Source organism: Thunnus thynnus, chromosome 12 (genome assembly GCF_963924715.1).
Source record: "Thunnus thynnus chromosome 12, fThuThy2.1, whole genome shotgun sequence".
NCBI classification, from domain to species: Eukaryota; Metazoa; Chordata; class Actinopteri; order Scombriformes; family Scombridae; genus Thunnus; species Thunnus thynnus.
The window spans coordinates 16,573,418-16,589,128 of NC_089528.1; the positions used below are offsets into that span (position 1 = coordinate 16,573,418).

The 15,711-nt window shown below is 40.3% G+C and overlaps 1 protein-coding gene across 2 annotated transcripts in view; it reads right to left on the bottom strand.

Moving 5' to 3' along the window:
• The window catches only part of LOC137194227 (dipeptidyl aminopeptidase-like protein 6), a 93,598-nt gene that overhangs the window by 42,090 nt on the left and 35,797 nt on the right, over nucleotides 1-15,711 (bottom strand). The window contains exon 1 of one of the 2 annotated variants that reach the window (XM_067605905.1): nucleotides 3,955-4,257. The exons of the other annotated variant lie outside the window; for it this stretch is intronic. Within the exon in view, the coding sequence (XP_067462006.1) occupies nucleotides 3,955-4,014 (60 nt within the window). The 5' untranslated portion in view covers nucleotides 4,015-4,257. Of the gene's footprint in view, nucleotides 1-3,954; nucleotides 4,258-15,711 lie in introns of those variants that run through there. 2 annotated transcript variants of the gene reach the window in all.

Sequence of the window (15,711 nt, forward strand, 5' to 3'; positions counted from 1 at the left end):
AAAATTAACATTTTATAGGGTGATTCAGAATATAAAGAAAACACCTCTGTATTAAAAATGATTTACTTTTTAAAACATTTATTTTGCAAACATCTCTGTAATAAAATACAAGGAATAGGTAATGTTTTAAAAGTTTATTTCTCAAGCACATCCATAGTAAAAACATGAAACTATTAACATTTTGAGAATTAGCTGTTTTTAGCAGTCTTGTCAGGGAAGCGAGAAGCAAGATCGGTGAAATCAAAGGAAGATCTTTTTGGTCATGAGTTATTAAATGTTAATGACCTCGTTATGGTCAATTGGGATGTCCCTCTCAATGGACAGCAGCAGAAGATCTGAGAGCCTTCCTTCTCCACATCTGTTCCTAAGCTGTCTCTAACGCTCGACCGAGCCAGTTCTCACTGGCAATGTAGCCAGTTTGTGAGGAGTTTCGTCTATTAGCAGGGCTACTCAAAAGGTTCTCTTCCAGATTTCATAAGTTTCATGACAGAATAAATTAAAAAAACTTTTTCTACTGGGCATTCCATCAAATTGCTGATGGCTAATGCAAACCTTTATCTCTCTCATCTCCTCCCTTCGCTGCCTCTAGCTGTATTTTGTATTTTCTCTTTGTATTGTCTTCAATTTTCTGTCTCTTCTTGTCATTCTATAATCATAGGGTAACCCAATGCTAATTTCCATCCCTACAAGAGCAAGTTAAACCAAGCTAAAGGATTGTAAATGCATTTTGAGGAAAGAATAATCTAATGACTTCCTTTTAAGGTTTTACTACACCACAAGATTTACTTCCACTTTGTATCAAATATTTAGGTGGCTAAGTACATATGCAGCAAGCAAGCCGCTATCCATCTAGCACATTGTTTATCACGTTATACAGCTTTTCACAGGTCTACATATAAAACCAACTTAGGAAATACAGATAATATACATTAGTAATGCATCCTTCATAATATTTAATCCACAAACTCAATTTAATTGCAAAAACTGTAAAACAAACAAACTGTAGTAGGATCAAGGTTACAGCTTAGACTGCTCTGACCCAAACAATCTAAATCCAAAACAGGTGTTGTGATTGAGCAAACTAGTGAGTGGTATTGTACCAAAATCAATTGAGTGGAATAATGTCAACTACAGCAACTACATCATCTTTATTTTCCTAATGGTCAGCCTACATAAAGGATATATTAATTGCTACAATAAGGGCCAGTTTACTTCACTGTAAGGGCATTTTATAGGGCACAGTATGTTCTTCACTGGAAGGGTACTTGTTTTTCTCCCATACAGGGCATCCTACAGGGCAGTCCACCATGTATTTTCTTTGATTGAAAGGGCACCCAATTCTGCACTTCCATATGTTAGACTTAGGGAAACCCTAAATGGCACATTTTCCACTTTTTTTCACTGAAGGACACGTATACAGAACCTCCTGCTCACCCCATTACAACTGATCTTCTGAACTGAATATCTTGTGGGGATACTTTACAACAGTGTTTCTCAAAGTGGGGTCCGGGTACCCCCAGTGGTCCTTGAGGTGGTTCCAGGGGGTCCCAAGCAAAAAGGGGAATAATTTATTTTCACTAAAATTCCATCCATAAGTAACTCGATGACAGAATGTGAGACTATTTTGGTCATGGGTTTCATATACTTTCTTTAATAAAACATCTGAAAGCAAAAATCTTATCAGATGGGGGTCCTTGGTCTAATGTGTGTCAGTTTAGGGGTCCTTGACGTGAAAAAATTTGAGAACCACTGCTTTACTAAGCACTATCACATTTTCGCTGACTGAAAGGGCACCATGAGGGCACGTCATTCCAGACACATATAGAGGCACTCTATAGGGCACTTCATCCTGGTTTACCCATAACTAAGACAGTCATTATGTGCAGACAACTTAAAGGGCCTTTTATCATGTTTGCTGTACTCTGGGGGCACCTTAGAGGGCACTTTTGCAAGCAACAAAACATTCTGTGATTCTGTATGTATTCATTCTGTATGTCTTTAAAGCATCACGATGAGCAGTAATGTGAGGGCTGTTTGCAGTAGTGCAAAAAGAGAGAGTGATGGTGTTTCAGATAAAGAATGTGGAGATGCATTTTCTGAACCTTTGATGAGGACAGCAGCATTTTTAATGGAGGACAAGATAAGATGCCTTGAATTTTCAATCTGTTTATTCACTTATATTTCAGATTTAAGCTGGATACAAAGCAACAAAGTGCATTAAAACCTCTACTGCTAGCAGCAGTGATGGTGCAGTCCGGAGGGCTGGAGTTCAAATCTCAGATGTGCTTCTTTGCTGCATGGTTTTTCCTGTGCTATGATATCTTTGTCTCTGTCTCTGCATCATTAAGGAGTACATGCACATGCTGGCATTTGGATTTGAAACTGATATTACCAATGAGCAAGGTCATTGTTGAAGCTAAGGCATCAGTAGTGACAGGGGAGTGTATTTTCCAAGCTCTCTCATCCAGCAGGAAATGGTGTTTTGTGTACAGATTGCTCATACTGAATAGAAGAAAAGAAGTCAAGGCCGGCCACATGTAAAAATCAGTCGGAGCAAATAAAGATGTATCAATCCTTTTCAACAAAGGTGAAATGATTGCTGCACATGTGTAATGATTGCACAGTGTGTTCTGTTGTGTTGCATTGACATATGCAGATGGGCATATGAGCATTTCACTCACTGCGAGCTTCCTTTTTCAAGTCTGACATCCGATTTCCTCTCAACCTTTGAAAGAGTTTGCGCTCCCCCTTTTTTTTTTTCGATCTGAACATGGTTAAATATCTACTATGCTGCTGTCTACTCTGCACTCCCGCTTCATAAATGTATGAATAGGGCGCAAAAATAAACACTTTACACTTAAAATATTCAAAAGTGACTGTTGACTGACTGCATTCAAGACAGGAAGATCTTCATGCAATTGTTCACTCAAGTGCACAAGGAAATAAAAAAGTAAAATGTAGATGAAGTTCTTTAAATTTTGCAGGAAACTTGAGACAAATACCAAAATTAATTACATGCTGGGCATTCATGTAAGTGGAGAGCGTTCACCTCATAATGAAAAAGCCCTTTTATAGCTACTTTGCAGGCTTTGAAAAGGTACTCAACATCCAAATACTCAACAATCAACCACTGTTATGCAATGATATTTATTGTCAAGATGTTCTCACTCAATATGAGCAAGCATGTGTTTATTTTGCTGAAGCACCTTTCAACCTAAATTATAATATCACCGCCAGAAGCTCAGTTATGTAAACCCAAAAGTGGATCGTGTGTCTACACACCATCACTTCACAGTGTTCCCTATGGCTTCCTACAGCACGATTTAAACTCAATGAGTTGACAGAACAATACAGAGCAATTAACACCCACTCTCTCTCTCTCTCTCTCTGTCTCTCTCTCTCTCACACACACACACACACACACATTCACACACATACTTTTTTCCTTTTTGGCTCTTTATCTTTGGTTCAGAACCAAAAAAATAAATAAATTTTGTCCTTGAAACTAAAACTATTCAAAATACTGTGTATCACTAGAGCAGAAGCTGTTTTTACACAGTCAAATTGTTTTCATGAAAACAGGACACCACTCCTGCTATTATGGCATAGAGGCCACTCCTGTGTGCTGAGGTTACATCAGGAGTTCATTAAATATTTAGGCAGAAGTTTAGAAGTTGGGCATTGTTGGCCCATACATCTATAGTGCAGGAATTACATATTCTCAGCCAGGAAATCCAAAAGTCAAAACAGAAGCAGTGTTAAAATGCTCAACGCAACATCGAATGGAAACCACGCTGTGTGAAATATTTTGGTGATCTTGTTAAAAATCAGCTGTTTCCGTTGCTGCTCACGTCTGTGTGCTTGTTTATGAGAGATAACGAGCGCCAAAACGCACAGGAAAAACGCAACGGAATCATATAAACACAGATAGGAAACAACGTCTGAAGTCCTTACCTGATCCTGCTGCTGCTGAGCCGCTTTCACCGGCCCGTTCGCGTCTTTTGCAGAAGTCATGACGGTCAGTAACGGAGGAGAGAAGAAGAGAAGAGAGGAGAGGAAAGGAGAGGAGAGGAAGGAGGGAAGAGCGCGCCGGCGTCCGCTGCTGACAGGTGCAGAATAATGAAGCGGAGAGAAGAGACGCGCAGACCGGGGGAGGAGAGAGAGAGAGAGAGAGAGAGAGAGAGAGAGAGAGAGAGAGAGAGAGAGAGAGAGAGGCGTACAAAGTGTTCAAGGATATCCAGTGATTTGCTAAAATAATGAAGACCGTGGGTGCAGACAGCGCAGGGTTCAGCTGATGCGCAGGAAACTGTGGTCCGCCGCGATGTGGGAGGTTCAGTTTACCTTTTCAGAGAGGCAGTGTCATCACCCACAGCTGAATGGACCCCTTTTACTCAAACATATACCTGATTTCTAGAGGGTTTAGTCTTCAATCTGCGCTATTAAGACGATTTATTCGAGGAGAAGAAAAATCATGGAGCAGGCAGTGGGCGATCATTTCAGCTGTAAAACTGCCTGCCCACTAAGCAGACTGCTATCAGGTGTATGTATGCAGGTTTGTTTCGTTTTTACAGCAAAGTCGAAGTACAGAGCTCAGACCTACACAGGAAAACGAAGCCAAAAATAACCTCATTTACAAAACTTAGCAGCTCCAGGTATAGTGTAAAAGTCTCCTCACCCTCCTCCGCAGTCCAATCTGAAGCTGCAAGGCTTTGCCATTTCTATTTCTCCGTTTTTTTCACTTCTCCTCCACAATATAAAGGAGAGCTCAAGGTTTTGTCCTTCCATTTGGGCCTATATTAAGTTCCACAGACTCCACTTCCCACCGCTCAGCTCTCCCCGAGCAACTGATAATATGGAGACCTGTCAGTTTGGATCAGATCACTGTAGGCACTCATTAGTGGCAAGTCCATTACACAGGAAATGGAAACAGGAATCAATGCAACAAGAACAAAAGTACTTTCAGGTATCAGTGCAGATCTTTTCAGGTGAGATCTAGTCCTATCTTGCTGAATTTAGAAGTACGTTCATGATTGGCAATGTTCTGTGGATTGCACTTTAGGGAGTAGGAGACAAAAGATTTACATGGTGTGTCTATAGAGCACCCATAAAAATCATATTCACTCCATTGTATGCCAATGCTGCTGTATTGTCTGCCAATAAAACAAAGTGTTGCTGCTGGCCAGGCTCTTGAGAGGCAGTGCTACCGTCCTCCCACATAGAGCAGAAATAGTTCCAGTTCCTAACAAAACATTGTTTGTGCTGCAACTCGCTCACCGTGTGTCACATCTCTGTGCACGCACAATCCATATTCTTGTTAGCACAGCTCGTCTGCCTATTTCTACTGCACACACACACACACACAAACACACACACACACACACACACACACACACTGACACACACACACACACACACACACACAAACGCACACACTGCTCTTGTACTGGAGAGTGTTTCTTCAAAAGTCATACACAGTCTCTGCAGAGCTCCTGGCCTTTTGAACCAATCATCTGTTGGAGGAAAAGTATAAAACTGAACAATCTCACATCAGAAAAATAAGAAAGTCCATGCAGTGAGCCACAAGCAGAGAAGAGAATATGTTTGGCACCAGTTTGACATAAAAATTCCCTTGTTACAACAATATCTTCAGCATAATGCGGATTAGTGTTGTGTATTTTCTAAAGGGGTAATTATTGTTTTTACAGAGAAGGCAGAGATGATTCATTCTCTCTCAGGCATTTGTGGATCTATAAATTAATGAGAATCGATGGAGCAAACTTCAGAGGAGATTGTCCATTCATTATAAAAATCTTTAAACTCCATGTTGATTACAATAAATGATAAATAAAAAAGTAAAGTAAAGTAAGTCATTAAATGCTCTGATTGCCCGAATAACTCTTGGAAATTCAGATGTGAAATCTGAGTTCTAAGATTACATCTCTGTTCATTACTTACTTAGAAGTTACGAACATTAGATTAATGAAATTCTGCCAAATCATATAGTCATATTATATAGTCATAGGGAAAAGTACAGAACATGTTCAGCCCACGGCACACTATAAAAGAAGTCATTTAAGTATAATTACCTTTTTAGAGATTTTTTCCTCCTCTTTTGAAAGATTTCTTCAGAATGTGAAACTATAATCTTGGTGAACATAATTCACCTTTTCAAAATTCCTGTGCTCTCATGTCCTGATCATCATCATCATCATCATCATCATCATCATCATCATCATCATCATCATCATCATCCTAGTTATAGGCCCATCAGGTGTACTTTGAGATTAGGGTTTAGTTTATTATTTATGATTATATTTCTTTATGCCAGAAATATAAGTTTGTATACACTGAGAAATAGATAATTTTCCTTTTTTTCATTAAATGTAACAAGTGACAGAAATGCTTTAAAGGGATACTCCAGCGATTTAGGTTTGCACCTCTGTATTATTGGAGGACTTACAAAAGATATATCTGAAACAGATATCCAAGATATCCTGACTTTTAGTGCCTAGTGCTCCAAAACTGCTGGATCCTACATTTCCCATAATGCAGCTCTATAGCATTATTCCCCAGACGCATACTGACTAGTATATTATATCCACAAATTTGGCAAACTTCCCTTTCAAATACATCCTGTTTGTAACAAAGATTTTCTGTTGCAATCTGAGATAACTATGATGACACCAACAGGATTATCTTCTAGACAAAACTCCCTCCAGAGCCACAAAAGACATTGCACAACTGTTTTCACAGGTTGAGTAATACTGCTCATAATAAGCAAACTGTGGAGTGACCATGTGAAGCACAAAACAAACAAACAAATAAAAAAACATTATAGCAGCAACAACAAAAGATAAGAGCCCAGGGATGAGCACAATCATAATAACAGAGATAGACATATGAATCAATTATTAATAATACAAATAACATCATGAGCAGCATGTTACATCATCACCACAGAGGTCACAACTCTTGGCAGCCTTACCCTGGTAGTTATTGCCTCTCAACATTATAGTCAGGATAAAATTAGAGGAGAAAAGTAGATAGACAGTAAACACATAGATTCACCGTAAACAGTTGGATACATATTTAATGTTTCATAACGTTGTAGATGAAACATTTTGGTTGACTTTGACTGATCTGATAGTTGACTTTAAAAGGCCATACACGGCACCAAACATTACATTTGGTGCTGCTGCGACTGTGCACCTCCACACATGGTCTGAGGGAGCTGCATGTCCAGCTCTCCTCTTGCCGCGGCTTATTTCAGCACTGGTGCTGTGGACAGCTCCGCTGACACATGAGCAGAAAGCGTGTGCAGCTTTCACCAAAATACATTCGTATAATCATTCATATCATCTAATTCAGTTATATCACATATCTAATTGGGTGTGTTTTTGGATATATAGAGCAATAAATAAGAAAACAGCATTGAATTAAATGAATTTCACAACAGAAGATTACAGTTCCATCCTCAAATGTGTGACAGCCTTTCCGCTCTCCCTATTATCTGTTTTCACTATGGTGATTTCCGCGGTCGCTCAGTGGAAGATTAAACTCGTCTCGCTGTCAGAGCTCCTGACAATGAGCCACACAGAATTTTCAACAAAGTTTTAAGAGAAGTGAAAGCCCAGCATTTACAAGATAAACACTGCATTAAACAAAGAGCAAACACAAGGAAAGCCTAAGAGACCGACCAAGCTCCAATAAACAAGACGAGAAACCCAAACACAGTGAGGGGTACGAAGACTGATAATCACAATAAAGTACATGTTGGATCCTGGCAATAATATTCTACCAAAGAAACAAGAGACAATGAGGCTTAATTGGAGAAGCAAAAGAAAATCTGCAGCCGTGTGGGGTCAGAGTGTGCCAGCAGAGCCTTTGCTTTTAAAACACACGCTCTCCTTTAAACCGCATTTTCATCAGCTAATTGACAACATTTTCATTTATATTCTGTTTTATCCTTTTCTGTTTTATCATTTAGTGGTTTATGGACTGCCTGAGATAGCACCTCTAGGCAGCACCTGTCAAATAAATCCTGCATTCCAGAGCTCTTAAACAAGCACTTTACACCAAGTGTTGAATGTGCATTGTTGTTACTGAAGTTATTGGCAGTGTCTTGTTTTTTTTCTTTCCCAGGGACCAGCAAACAGACATTTATTTAACTGTCAACAAACAGTGTGAAAGTCTTCGACTGCGTGCTAGCTCCCCCAAGTGATCACTAGATGTCTGACATCTTTATGTTGGTCAAAAAATACATTTCTCACAAGACAATTCCTCTTTTAATGGTTTTTACTTCAGGGCTTGTGTTCATTTTATTACAAAAACACAAACTAGGCTTTATTATGAAGACATTAATTTGTAAGTTGGGGGAGCTGTACAGTTATTAAAAAAGCAAATCATTTCATTTGATGAAAGTATTATAGTAAGTAGATTGTGGATATAAAAGTCAGGCCCTCCCTGCCTCTGTCAGTTAAAACTGAAGAGAAAGTGTGATAGAGAGAGAGAGACAAGGACGCCTAACAAAGGCCGGGACACTTTTGTTTGATAACCGATCATTATCAGCTGCTCTCTCTCCACAGACCAAACAGCACAGCTGAAAGCCTCACACAGCCACATAAAACCAACAATGCCAGGCAGCGAACCATTATCCATGTTTTTGTGTAAATGCATCCCGGAGGGTTTTTTTTTCCCAGCCCACTGACGGCATAATATCGCTGTGCTGATGAACAGGGGATGCACATAATATCATCAACACCTGTGCAATTTAATACGTTACAATAAACAGCTTTGGGAAGCTTATAATGTTCACATTTAGTCTAAACTGTGTCAGAGAGGTGCTAATTCAACTGTATGGTTGATTCTGTAGTTGTGATGTTGCTGTTAATGTTTCATACATTATTAATCAGTAACCCACATTTTTGGATTGGTCTAATGGCCAAAATTGTTTATTGACAATAAGAATGTCTAAATCTGACTTTCTCACATGCAGTATTTAGTGTATTTTATAAATTAGTGAAGTCTTTTTATCTGTAGTTTAGTTTATTTTTGGGGGGTAATTTGGGCATTTTGGCAACCTAAGAATATTACATGCTACTATTAAAAACACTAACATGTGGTGGGTATATTATTGGCTGATTCCTATATTTTTAGTCACAATATTTTTTTTAAAAAAGGATTCAGTTTTCCCCAACCAGAACTTTATTCTTGTTGTTATGGAGATGTCTATGAACAGGCATTAAACCATTAGGTAAATGTAATGTAAAACTTTTACAGAAAATATATTTTACATTTTGAATACATAAAATATGACTAATACAAATCATTTTGACTTTATTTTTGTGTCAGTTGGTCAAAATGTTCTGATGGGTTGAGTTTGTGTTGGGGGGGATGTAGCTTATCTAAAATCCCAGTTATACGGCCTCTCAGGCAGCGTTTCAACCATTGACACTGAGTGAGTGAAACTCTTTAAGGGCTCTCTGAGGCATGTTGAACCCTATCCTTAACTGGAATTGAAATTTTGAATAATTTAATAAAGCATGCAAAGAAAACAAATGACAATAAATCAGCCTGACAGTAATTTTAAATAAATTGTTCTCTTCCACAATGCCAATAAAACCCTATCAATCAATGAGGGCTGCTGATTTAAGAACAAGCTGCTTCCGTTCATGCGTGGTGCCAGCTGTCAGCCCGGCCAACTCAATCATCAGTCACATCTCCTTCGCCCTCTGGCCTGCCGAGACACCTTCAGCTGTCCAACTGGCGGCACACCTGCATCACTGAGTGTAAATACTGCTGTTTGCATCTCTGCTCAGTCTGCTGAACTACGGCTGTAAATCACAGGTTAAAGATGGAGCCACCATGTGGGCAGCACTTCATAGTTCATCATTGATCATTACTGTACTTAAAGGTCACACATTCGGCCGTGAGGAAACACGCCTCCATAAGTCACAGAGTGATGAAAGGCAGAGAAGTTTTCAGACTGCAGGCAGAGGCAGTTTTTCACTGTCTGGACATTACAGAGGGGTAATTAACAAGTCCACAAGCCTTTAATCAGACTCATTATTGGTGCTTTACCAAGAGAGGACTTTCAGGGGGAAACAATTAATCTACCATTGTCTTGTCTGGATTGTTTAGACACACACACACACACACACACACACACACACACTATAAAAAATTACATTAACTTTGTATCATTCCCTCGCCTCTAAACCTCACTCCTTGACCCTCATCAATACTTAATTGTTTTTCTGGGAAGACTGGCCCACAGGTCAACTTACTCGTTAAGTAAGACCAGTGACTGTATATAAAGATGGACGACACGTCTCCAGTTCCTACTGCTAAGCAAAACTGAGGCCAAAATATCTTGTTTCTCAGAGCTGCCATCTTGCTTGTGCGATGTCATTTGGAGCCAGAGTTTGCGCAGTAGAGTCAGGTGGCAGGATGATGCAAGTAGGTCTATCTGCGAACTCTACAGATAGACCTACTCAACACACCCACTTTACTACGTGACACACCCACTTGGTAAGGTTTAGGCATGAGCAGTGAGATGGTTAGGGTTAGAGGTCAGGAGGGTGTGTCGTGTAACATGCTGTTATGGTGACAACATCGCAGAAGGTGTACTGTGTAGTAAAGTGGGTGTGTCATGTGGTAAAGTGGGTGTGTCGTGTAGGTCTGCAAGACTGCAATGACGACCAGCGGGACATGCCCCTCAGCCATCCCGCCGCCTAATGGAGGTTTGAGAGCGGCTGTCACAGCTGTCAATCATTACATCCCACTCCCTTTTTAATAACTAATTAAAAACAAACTTATCAGAAAAATGAGCATTTGGACAAACATCAGTGTGATAAGAGCTACCTAAAATTACAGAAACCATCTTTGGGAAAAAATTATTTGACATGTACTTTCATTTTTTAGTTTGGCTCATATCCCATCCGCTAACATGGAGGGGGCGGGACTTATGATCTATACTACAGCCAGCCACCAGGGGGCAGTCGAGCTGTTTTGGCCTCACTTTTGGGGAGCTGTCATGATGTCCGTATTTATATACAGTCAATGAGTAAGACACAAAAGTCATGTTTCAAATCTCACTAGGAACTGGTTTTTTAAAACATAGTTTTTCCAGTTTAAGCATAATTTCTCATCAGTCTGCACTTTCAATTTCCATTTTACGAATGTTGAATAAAATGTGTTTTAATAATGGATGGCATTTTGTGAAGATCCAGTGCAAAAAATATTCTCCAATTATTTGAAAAGCATAGTGTAATGTCTGTAGAAAAATAAGACCACTGAGTATGAAATTGGTTTATTTCACATGTTGCTTTTTGCATTATGGCAGTTTTTCACATCGCCTCCTCTGACTGACTCAAGCTCCTGACTGTATTTTATGCTCCACAGTCTACTGTGTTGCTGTGTGCTACATAAAATAATTCCATATGCAGTAACCTAAAAACGGTTTTGCTCCTGTGAACGCTAAACAAAATCCCATCACTTCTCTACTACCTGCACTCACAACTTTCAACATGAGCCACTCTCCTGAGGAAAAAGATAATCTCATCTGCACAACACAACACAGAGCAGCGAGGAACACGCATTTCAGTAAATGTCTCCAAATAGAAACAGAAACAAAAGATTCAATACGAATCATTGTCTGACAAAAACATTAGCCTTGGGGACCAAAATGTGATTATTCCAAGAGAAAACTGCACCCTTGGAGAAAATAACTGTGAGGGAGACAGGACTAAAGTAGCCGATAATAAATGCTCATAATGTAGTCCCAGTTTGGCCTCCACTGTGGATCTCAGTCCAAATCAGCTAGTGGTGTGTTTTCCGTCACTTTTTGTTAGTCTGACATTAGGCTCCCATGACTTTATGATCTCACCTGAAGGCTGCTAGGACCTAATTTTCTTTAATGTAGGACTCTGCAGCCTGCTAACCTGCAACAAAACCAGACACTGCCATGTTGTAGTGTTCAATATCTCCATGTTAGAAGATAGATGACAGCTGTAGGGAATCTCACTACATTTGGATTTAAATTCGCCCTCGTAAAATTATAGGGGGCAACACTCTTCAATTTGAAGTAATTAAACCAAATTAATATCACTTTAGTCTTATATCTGAAAGTTGTGAACTCTGAATACAGGGATTTTCATCTCTGTTGTAAAGGAATACACATATACAATGACTTGGCGATAAATCAAGATATTTATTGAACTACCAAGGGATAGAGATTAATACACACATACAGTAAGGTCCAAAAGACTTTTGGTTAGGTTGTGATTCATCTGTCTAACAATGGTTCTTATATTCTTTTAACTTTTCTATTGTCAGCATGACACAATTTGGTCTTATGGGTTTTGCACTGGTTGTCTTAAGTTTACACCCTTTTTTATGGGTGTGACCTGAAAAAGAGCATATTAATAATTCAGTCCTGAAAGAGAAAGTTGAGTTTTTTTATGTAAATTGAATTGATAAAAGTACACCCCCAGTTGTAAATGATTAATAAGCACTATAATTATCATGGATTTAGTCACTGTGGTATCTGACAGTTTGTGATTTGGAGTATGCTCCTTATGAGTCTTGGGTGGCTGATGTTCCCCAGTTGGTTGGTGAATGCCTGGTGAGGGGGGCTATGTCTCTCACTTAGAATTGTTATGGTCTTTGCTCCTTTGCAGGCACTTCTGTGAGGGGGGAGGTGAGGTCATGTGTTGACATGAGTCCTTCAGGGTTTGTTTTCTGTCAGGGACATGCCAATTCATGTGCAGAGATCAGGTTTGGGGCAGTCTCATTTCTCATCTATACCCGTTCATCCATCTCTGCTTATGTGAGGCTGGCCTTCCTGGAGCCTGTATGGTTTTGCTTGGAGCTGTATGTTGACTGTATGATGATTGAGGTCCAGCTGAGTCTGTCCCTCTGTTGACATCCTGGTCTCCAGTCTAAGTTGTTGTGTTGTTGCCATGAGTTTTTTTGGGAGGAGTTGTCATGGCTGACTGGGGGGCATCGTTGTCTGTTGTGATGTTTTTGCTTTGCTGGAGGTTGGGCTCCCATGGGCGACTCAGGACAGTTCTTTGTTTGAATGTCTTCTCTGCTCTGAGGCCTCCGCTTGCTGTAGGCTTTGAAGACTAGGTCACACAGCTGCTGAGTTGTCATGGTGCGGGGGCAGGCCATGACACCTGGTGACTGATTTTAGGGTGCATGTTTCTGAGGAACAGAGCTTTGATGTCTGGATCCTCTAGATGCAGAGTAAGGGTCTCTGGTACAACTTCACCTACATCCAAGGTGCACAGAGAAGGGAAAGAAGTCTAGAAAGATGAGAACTCTACAAAAACAACTTTACTAGTTGACCGACGCGTTTCGGCTTGTGGCCTTCATCAGGGTCATCGTAAAACACATTACAAACAACAGTTGGGTATGAAAAAAGGTAAAAAAGTTATATATATATATAAATATATATATACCCACACACACACACACATATATATATATATATATATATATCAGGGTTTGTATATATATATTTATATATATATATATAAAAGACAACCAATCATATACATCCAGACACGTATCAGCCAATGGGGCATCTACAAAGATGGGTTGGATATATGGTCATGTGGCTTCTGGTCAATCATTGTCCAAGATTAACAGAGGCAAGGGGAGTGTCCAACAAGGGACATGGGTGACACCATATTCGGTCCATTAATTAGAAAGGTGCAACGTCTAGGTCCTCTTCCATGTTCTGTTCATTTTTGGGGCTAAAGTATGCACAGTGGATGCAATGATAATAGGCCTGTGTGTCTTTCCCGTCTTTCCTGCTCTGCTCTAGAGCAGCTGTGAGGCTTTGTTAAGCTTCTGATTGTCCATATTCCCATATTAATGCTTGGCATAGCAGCTGGTAGTCAGCCTTGACATGGCCTGGCTGACGGTCAAGGAAGCTGCGTACCTCAGGGTTAGAGGTCATCCTGATGAGGTAGAACTTGTCTTCTGTGGTGGCATGGTCTAACCTCTGGAGGAAGAAGTCGATGTCTCACAGGTGGGCATGGATGTCATAGCCACCAGAGAGGCTGGGTACAAAGGGATTGATGTTGCGGGTCACTCTGTCCAGGTCTCTAGTGGGTACCCCATGATGGTGCAAGTGTCTCAGGGAGCTGTGTTCTGCTGGGAAAACTCTGTCATCTGCCTCTGGGGGGTTCCCATTCAGGGTGGAGGTGATGGTGGCTTCCTGAGGAAGAAGCTGTTTCTCTCTTCTCTGGCTGTTGTTTACCCAGGTATGATGCAGCTGGTCACAGGTAGGTGACTGGTCTCTGCTGTTTGGTGAGGACCTAGTTGTGCCTATCTAGAACTCTTGCCTCAGTTCGTATTTTTGAGTATTTGAACTCTCTCCTCAGGAGTCAAGTACATTTTGATCAATTTAGTGTCTCCTCTCAAAGTCTTTAATTTGTATTTTAGTTTCTCTCTCAGTCCTTGTTAAAGCCAACAGCAAGCTGGCTTTGCAAAGTGGTTATCATGGAATTCCTGTCTTTGAATTCCTGCTCAACCTTACAACTGAGTCGTTTGGCTTGCTGTGTCTTAAAATCATGCACTCTAATTGTCCTTTATGCTGTGAAGTAGTCTGCAGGTCATTGAAGGGATTTGTAGGTTTTCACTCCCTGCATTAAGTCTGTTGTCTTTCCTCTGGTTCTTCCAGTTGTCTGATGCGTGGCCTGGCTCGGAACAACTACTGGTGTACCTTGGTCCTCTGCTCTAGCCGAGCTATCTCCCTTTCACTGCCTCAGCTGGGTGATCAGGTGGTGTGCCAGGGTGTTTACCATCAGTTCAGCTGTGTGGCTGTTCAGCTGGTCTGGTCCCTGGATCTTGAGGGTGTTGGTCAGGATCTCCCACTGGGTGAAAGTGTTAGGATTGGGAGACATTTTGGCTGTAACAGACTACCACACAGACTAACGGGGGGTGCTTAGTTCAAACTTCACAGTTATAAAAGCTATACTCTTTTAAAAGGCTAGTTAAATTGTTCTACCAGGACTGACAACACTGCATGTATGCATGTAGAGATACGAAGTTGTTTGTGTCTATTTAACAATTAATTGCAATGGACTGGTTGTTACTGTGCTGGGGAAAATTGTTACCTCTAGTTTTACTGCTCAGAGCTATGCCTAGCCTTCATAGGCTGTTGCAGTGGGAAGGCTTCTGCCCTCAATACCTCTGAGCTAAGAGGAGTGGGGTCAGCCAAGGGAGATAGGGAGTGAGATAAGAGACAGAGAGGGAAGGAGAGATAGACTGCGAAAGAAACAGTAGTTATTGATTGAATGACAATCATATAGTGACGCAAAGTGTCATTAAAATATTGACAGTCAAAATCAAATGTTAAAATTTTGACTCACTCTTGGTGTTCCCGCTGTTTCAATCAGGGTTGTTTACTTGGCAAGGGACAAGAGTTAACCTTGCTGTTGTCTAATAATTTGGCCTTTGTCAATCAAACTTAATTCAGCTAGACTGACAATAATTCAGTTTGTAACTGTATTATTGTTAGTCTAGCTATTAGCTGGGCAAGGTATGTTTAGGGAGTAAAAAAAGTTTGTTCCTTTTCTGTAGGAACTGGAGTTGCATTAAATGTCTTTGTCAATTATAGGGATTAGTTGGCTTTAAGTACAATCTATTCTTGCTTTGCAATGGTGGCTACCTGTTTGTGTCAGTCTTGGAAGTCCTGCT